General features: G+C 43.1%; 1 protein-coding gene across 12 annotated transcripts in view; it reads right to left on the bottom strand.

Moving 5' to 3' along the window:
- Window positions 1-5,180: 5,180 nt before the first annotated feature.
- Window positions 5,181-8,126, bottom strand: part of RBM6 (RNA binding motif protein 6) — a 104,982-nt gene continuing 102,036 nt past the window's right edge. For all 12 annotated transcript variants that reach the window (XM_030306814.2, XM_030306815.1, XM_030306813.1 and 9 more), the window contains 2 exons: window positions 6,168-6,297; window positions 5,181-5,430 (listed from right to left, as the gene is read on the bottom strand). In XM_030306814.2, coding sequence (XP_030162674.1) covers window positions 5,305-5,430; window positions 6,168-6,297 — 256 coding nt within the window. In that variant the 3' untranslated portion in view covers window positions 5,181-5,304. The remainder of the gene's footprint in view (window positions 5,431-6,167; window positions 6,298-8,126) is intronic.

Genomic DNA, 8,126 nt, shown 5'->3' with positions numbered 1-8,126 from the left:
CTCTTCTGACTGAGCCAGCCAGGCACTCTGAAATTAAGAGAATTCTTGAAGGCAGATCTTCAGAGTGTCATTTGATTGATATTCTCCAATCCAAGGCACAGGCTCCTGAAAGTCATTTTCCAGGGTTAATTTAACAGTTAGTAGTTGGATGTCTAATAGCATCTCAAAATTACAGTCAAAACTCACCATCATCCCCTTCACAGCCCTTCTCAACTCATAAATGGCAACTCCTTACTTCCAGTTACTCAGGACAAAAACCCTGGAGTCAGTCATCTATGTCTTTTCTCCCTTGCACCCAATCTATTAGTAAATCCTGTTGACTATCTTCAAAATGTAAATTTAGCATCTGACCACTTCTAGACTGCTTCAACTGCTGTTCACCTAGTCAAAGCCATCATCAATAACCTTGTCTGAGAGAGTAGGTCACACAGAGTTAATAGTAGTGGAACTGGGATTTGAATTAATAAACTTGATTTCAGAGTCCATGCCCTCAGCTACCAAAGCTCCAGAAGGGCAGGGACTTGTGTCTGTTTAGTTCATTCACTACTGTACCTATCCCCAGTGTCTCTACTGATACCTGGTACATGGTATGTACACAATAGGTATTTGTTGAGTGAACAAATAAATCCACTACCAAAGCCAAATGTGTAATATTTGGGGTGGAATAAGGCAAGGGTTCTTGGGTAATTAAAAGAGGTATTTTGGCCTGGGACTGGTCAGAGAGACGGTGGTATTCCAGTGCCATTTAGTTAGCATAATTTGCCCTTTGGCATTATTTATAGAGATATTTTAGTGGAACTGTTTTTTTCAGGTCACATATACACACATGAAAAATTAGGGGCACCTGGCTGACTCAGTCAGTGGAGAATGTGATTCTTAATTTCTGGTTTGTAGGTTTGAGTTCCACATTGGGTGTGGAGATTACTTTTAAAAAAGTATTAAAAGTTAGACCATGACAAGGCAGATATCGGTTATAGAAAACTGCACCCATGTTCTTTGGATAAGAGATCTTCAAAGAGTAAGTAAAAGGATGTTGGTGAGTAGATTCCAAGCCAGAAGCTTCAAATATACTGTAAAATCTTTTTCGTGGAAAAGCATCTAGGAAACATGTTCTTTTATTTTTATTTTTTAACGTTTATTTATTTTTGAGACAGAGAGAGACAGAGCATGAACGGGGGAGGGTCAGAGAGAGGGAGACACAGAATCTGAAACAGGCTCCATCCAGGCGCTGAGCTGTCAGCACAGAGCCCGACGCGGGGCTCGAACTCACGGACTACAAGATCATGACCTGAGCTGAAATCAGCCGCTTAACCAACTGAGCCACCCAGGCGCCCCGGAAACATGTTCTTTAAACATGTTTTAACTATGGGTTATCTGGAAACTCTGGGTAATCAAAAAACCTAACAACAGATGGAAAGGTAGAAATTTCTGATTTTGGAACAATGGGTAACATAGCTTTCTTCTTCCTCTCTCCTCTCTATCTATCTATCTATCTGTCTGTCTGTCTGTCTGTCTTGGTTCAGGCTGCTATAAATACCACAGACTGGGTAGCTTATAAACAACAAAAAATTATTTTTCAACAGTTCTGGAGGCTGGGAAGTCCAAGCAGGGGCCAGTATGGTCAAATGAAGGTCCTTTTCTGGGTTGCAGACTTCTTGTTGTATCCTCACATGGTAGAAGGGACTAGGAAGCTCTGTGGGATCTCTTTTACAAGAGCACTAATCCCATATATAATGACTCCATCTTCATGAACATCATTTTGCAAAGTCCTCACCTACTAATACCATTACCTTTGGGGGTTAGGATTTCAATGTATGAATTTGGTGAGGGGAGGGGACACATGCAGATCATCACATTATCTACACACACACACACACACACACACACACACACCTTTTCACATGTATGTACGTATTTATATATAGTGTCAAAGTCACAGGGGAAGAGTAGATGTATGTAAAACTTCCATCACCAGATAAAAGTAAAAGTATGTGACCACGGGACTCAAATATGTGTTCAATGAAATTTAAAAGTTAAACATAGGGGCACTTGGGTGGCTCAGTAGGTTAAGTGTCTGATTCTTGATCTCAGCTCAGGTCTCTATCTCAGGGTTGTGGGTTCAAGCCCCGCATTAGGCTCCATGCTGGGTGTGGAGCCTACTTAAAAAAAGAAGATATAAAAGTTAAACATAGAGAAAGGTAAACCCCAAAATGGATGATGTAGATGCCAAGATTCCAGAACCTGCTAGACTTAATGGCCACTAGCACTTGACTGCCTCGTTCTCAAAGCAGTTCAACAAGCACTTCTGAGTATCCCTGAGGTGCTTGCTGGATTGGGCTCATTACCTGCCATAAAAGCTGTATGGCTGTTCATAAATGGCACATAATCATCCTTAAACTTGAAGAAGTTGCCTAGAAAAAAAAGATGGCCTCCATCCAGAAGGAAGTGCCACCCTCCCAAATTCTCTGGTAGCTGATCTTTTTTGTGGACACTGCCCATTTGAGCTCCAGAGCAGTGCCCCCAACGGCCTGTCTGGCAGCTGATGTGGGTCTGGAAAAGTTTAACAAGTTCCCAGCTAATAAAGAAACAAAGACAATAGTTATTAAGATTTTATTCTTTTTTTTTTTTAATTTTTTTTTCAACGTTTATTTATTTTTGGGACAGAGAGAGACAGAGCATGAACGGGGGAGGGGCAGAGAGAGAGGGAGACACAGAATCGGAAACAGGCTCCAGGCTCTGAGCCATCAGCCCAGAGCCCGACGCGGGGCTCGAACTCCCGGACCGCGAGATCGTGACCTGGCTGAAGTCGGACGCTTAACCGACTGCGCCACCCAGGCGCCCCAAGATTTTATTCTTAAATAATCTCCACACCCAACATGGGGCTCAAACCCACAACCTGAGATCAAGTTGCATGCTCCAAATAAGCCAGCCAGGCACCCGTTTCTTGTTTTAAATAAAGCCACATATGTTCAATATAGAGCAAAGTCCTTTAAGACTGCTTTTCCTAATGTTCTGAAGTCAAAAACAAAACAAAACAAAACAACAGTTCTCAGGGTACTTGGGTGGCTCAGTCAGCTGAGCGTCTGACTCCTGGTTTCTGCTCAAGTCATGATCTTACAGTTTGTGGGATTGAGCCCTGTGTCAGGCTCTGCGCTGACAACATGGGGCCTGCTTGGGATTCTCTCTCTCTGCTCCTCCTCTGTTCAAACACATGCACACTCCCTCCCTCTCTCAAAATAAATTAAGTAAATATGAAAAACAAAGTTACCTTAATGAAATAATGATCTTATCTTTTTTTCCTTAATTCTCCACAACTTGGCAAAAGAAAAAAACTAGTTAACATATTTTGATCTCAGGCTACTCCAGAATAAGTAGACTTATGTGAGAACTCTTGCCTATACCAAGAAACTGATTTCTTTTGTCAAGAGATGGGCTTTGATAAACTGACAGAGATATGCAATCAAAACTGGATTCAACTAGTATTATTCATGAGGCATTATTCTCTCATCTATTGGGTGCCTACTGTTGTTAGACCCTAGGAATAGAGTAGTAAAGAAAATTACCCAAGATCTTGCCCTTATGTAGCTGGCATCCTGATCAAAGGCTCAGGAAACTGCCCAGAGACATTGTAGGGTGACAGACACACCTTTCACACCCATTACTACTTTTGAACAATACCCAAAGTACTGCCTTAAAAATATATGGAATACTTTACACCTTATTTCCAATAGCAGTATTTCCCTTAAAGTGGCAAAATAAAGCTAGAAAACAAAACCAGGCGAAGTCTGAGGTCTGAGCTTAAACACTTTCTTCAGGGAAGATGCTATCAATAGCTTGCTGTACTCATTCTCTCATCATGTCAGTAATCGCTCAGTGTCAATCTTCCTCAGTACACTGATTCCCACGGGCACAAAGACCAACACTGACCTTGCTATAAGCCCCAGTGACAAGCAGAGTAGGCTCTTAAAACATTCTTAGGGGCACCTGGGTGGCTCAGTCAGGTGAGCATCCTATTTTGGCTCAGGTCATGATCTCATGGTTTATGAGTTTGAATCCTGCATCGGGCTCTGTGCTGACAGCTCAGAGCCTGGAGCCTGCTTTGGATTCTGTCTCCCCCTCTCTCTGCCCCTCCCATGCTCATGCTCTGTCTCTTAATAATAAACGTTAAAAAAAAAAAAAAAAAAAGAGGTGTCCAAAGATACCTCTTTGGAGAGTTTTAGCCATGGAGGGAAAGAAAATCTGGGATAGCGGTTGGAGGGTAGTGACAATTCTTTTTCCTGGCTGTTATTTTCCAGCCTCCACATCCTTTTGTCTGTTCAAAAACCAGTCTGGGATCTTATACTGGTGTGGATTCTGCATAATGGTGATTACACATTTCACTGATCTTCAGTGAGCTCTCCAACCCTCTCGGTGAGATCGATGTCTGCTTTCCTCAACACCACGTGAGAATATCATGAGCCCCACACCCTTAACTGCAGGGATGGCAAAGGCTATTTTCTGCCACCCATCGATATTGGTGTTGAGTACTCACAAAATGTGCTGGAACTTCTCAGGGATCACTAGAGACACGGTGGTGGTTCCAGCGGCACCATGTAGGCCTCCCGTAGAAGAGGTTTTTTTTTTTAAAGTTCATTTATTTATTTTCAGAGAGAGAGTGAGCAGGGGAGGGGTAGAGAGAAAGGGAGAGAATCTCCTAGCATACAGCCAGATGTAGGGCTTGATCTCAAGAACTATGAGATCGTTACCTGAACTGAAATCAAGAGACAGAGGTTTAATCGACTGAGCCACCCAGGCGTCCTAGTGATAATTCTTACTATGCCAACTCATTGTGGTCATCGTACCTGTGATACACTGAGCACCCAGCAGGTCCCCAGAAAAAGAACTGTCACACTGCCCCTATCCCAAAAATAGGGAAGTCAGAAGAGGACTTAATGAGGTGCTATTTCCACTAAATAGATACAGAAAGTAACTTTAAAAACCTGACAGTACTCACACAAGTTAAAGTTCAAAGGTCACAGCAACGCCTCCACTCACACAGCAGGCCGTGTCCCAGGGCTCATGGTAGTACTTGCTGCCATTTAAATGTCACCTCAAATGGGCTGCACCAAGGCACACTCTCTCTCCTACCATAAGCCCCATCCCCACCCATCTATGGGAGAAAAATGTAACAACCAAAAAAATCACATTGAAAAAAAGTTTATTTAAAAAAGTTCTAGCAGCAAGAACAGTAACAAAACAAAAGGAGACGGACAAACAAAACAAGAAGGAGGTTGTGTCCTATGGGACTTGCCTCTCCTCCATTCTTTAATCTAGTTCTTTATACCGAGCAAACATGACTCTTCGCACAGCGTCTCGGTAAGTCTCGTTGGACTGTCTCTTGCTGGTTCTTCCTGGAGCCCCTACACTGGGCCCCCTCATCCGGCCTTCAGTCTGTAACACAAAGACAAACAATGAAGTGAGCTCTATGAATTAATTAGCCTCAGGGCTGGCCTTTGATCACAAGCATTTCTGGACCAGTAAAGAACAGGATATAGGAGAATTTTTTAGAATGTTTAATTAATTAAAAAAAAAAAACACCCAAGATGAATAAGGAGGGCAGTGGAGCTATGGCCTCAGGATACAGGATTCAATACCAGACATAGGGGAAACCAGTCTCCTATCTCCTATAGCTGGTGTTTCAGAGGGGAACCAAACCAACACAAAATGGGCAATGTTCCCTCCTATCACCTTTTCTCTCTTCTCTTTCTGAAATATGAGGGGCAAAGCCCTTCATGGGAACAGAACTAACTTCATGCTCCTTAAATTGTAGCCATTTTAACTCCTCTGATGACAATGCCTCTCAGAGATGCTTCTGTACTTTTTATTATGGGTTCCCTGGTTCTTTTCACCACACGATCTGTCAGTCTCAAACTGCCTGATTCCCATACTTTCCATCTTACTCCATGTAAGAGTAAGATGAGCCCCATTCCCACTCCCAACCAAACTACAAAGGGCCCAGAATGCCTAGTTAGAATCCAGTAATCAAGACTGATGGGCTCCTTCAGCTCTTGTGTCCTTCACCAGCAGTGGAGAAAGCCTAGCTAAAAGGCAAAGACAGCTCCAAGCCAAAGTGAGAGAAAGTATACTCCAGGTTCACGCCACCCCCAACAAGATGGAAACCATTTCACCTCCTCTGCTGAAGCCAATCCAGGATGGCCATATCCAAGGCCTGCCCCCTTCCTCCAGCCAGTGGTCTGTTGGACACAGCCTCCTTTGTTGCTACTGTCAATACCTTCTTTACCAACAGGTTTACGATCACTGTAAAAGCAGCAGAAATACTTAGACACCAACACTTTCAAAGTGACCATTTGTGAGCCTAATAGAAACCTCTGTCCTCTTGATTCAGATTTGCTTCCTCTTAAGTATTTTAAACAATATTTTTGTGCCTACTGTCTATGCAACAGGGTTTGTCCTGGGGATGTACAGAGATGACCAAGACCTGACCCTGTTCATGGGGAAGGATATGAGGATAATATGTCCACAGATGCTTATAACACATTGAAGAGCTCAGCCATGGATGTGGCACCAGGAGATATCTCCTATGGAAACAGCAGAGAAAACACAAACTCTGAAGGTGTATCACCAAAAATGATGAATTTCAACAAGAAGGCACATCTGAACGGACGAAAAGCATGAGAGGAAAGGAGGCCACAAGTAAGAAGTGAAAGAATACAATTTGTCCAGGAGAGGAGAAGTAGCCTTGAACGTCATGCTCAATCATGACTCTGGACTGCATCCTTCAGGTAAAAACAAAAAACAAAACAAAACAACACAACACCTGAACTCTAGGCCTCCCTCTAAGCAAGGTATACCTTCACAAAAAAAGTGTGTTTTAGAGATTTCTGTTCATAAAGATGGTTTTGGTGGCAGGGTAGAGAGTACACTGAGGATTGAAAAACAGAGATTGAGAGTAAGGAGTCTAGTTTGGAGGTGAGCTAGAAAGGGGGACAAAGCTTAATTAGGGATGTGGCCAGTAACAACATAGGGGATAAAGGAGTAAGACTGGGTCAGACCAGGTAGACCAGGATGCAGTGACGTTACTACTCCGAAAAAGGAACACAGCAGGTTTAGCAGGGCTGGAGTATGATATATGATACAATACTGAGTAATTGTTTAATGTGAAGACCCTAAGAGGTCTCTAAAAGAACATGCCCAGGAGGTAAGTACAAAGGGTAATTTTGCACCCAGAAACCTGAATGGCCTTGGGATGGAGTCACAGGACCTGTTAGCCTGTTAGTGATGGCTGAGGTTTTGGGTACCTCAGACAGTCCAGGTCAAGAGGGTGGAGCAGCAAGAATAAAAGTATTGAGGGCAGAGTCCTGGAGAAGATCTGGAATTTCCCAGAAAACCAAGAGAAGCAGGAGAGAAGACTAAGAAGGAAGAGGACCTGTAGAATGTGGTATGATTGGTGCCAGAATACAAAAGGGTGTCCTCCTGCACCCAGCCCAACTAACTCAGAGCTAAGGTGCTCTTCCTTCTCCTAATGGACCCCTTTACCATTTCCTTAGTCCAGTATATTTCAAATTGTGGAGAATGACCTAATAGGGGGTTACATTGATTAAGTGGTCCTTCCTTAGCATTTCCTAAGAACGCAAACAGAAAAAACTAGAATAAAAATATCAGAGTTTTATTACATACAGTAAAGAAATATTTTTTAAATAAAGTTTATTTAAAATTTATTTTGAGAGAGAGAGAGAGAGAGAGAGAGAGAGAGAGAGAGAGAGAGAGAGAGAGAGACGGTCAGGGAGGGAGGGAGAAAGAGAATCCCAAGCAGGCTCCACAGTGTCAGCATGGAGCCTGACGCGGGGGCTCGAATTCATGAACCATGAGACCATGACCTGAGCCAAAATCAAGAGTAGGCCACTTGACTGAGCCACCCAGGTGCCCCTAGGAAGTATTTTCCATGAAGATTTCTTTTTCAGGTACTTACACACACATGATTATTGGGCCATGATTAAATAAATCTCTTACTGTGGGTGGTGGAATGCCAGAGCCCCAGTGGAATGCCAGAGCCCCAGACCACATCAACTCTTCTCTGGGGCCTTTCTCCATCAGTGATCTTCCCCATTCCCATGTTCATAACCTAC

This window comes from Lynx canadensis, chromosome A2 (assembly GCF_007474595.2).
Source record: "Lynx canadensis isolate LIC74 chromosome A2, mLynCan4.pri.v2, whole genome shotgun sequence".
NCBI lineage: Eukaryota > Metazoa > Chordata > Mammalia > Carnivora > Felidae > Lynx > Lynx canadensis.
Note: the sequence above shows the minus strand (reverse complement) of the source record. Positions and strands in the feature narration are given on the sequence as shown.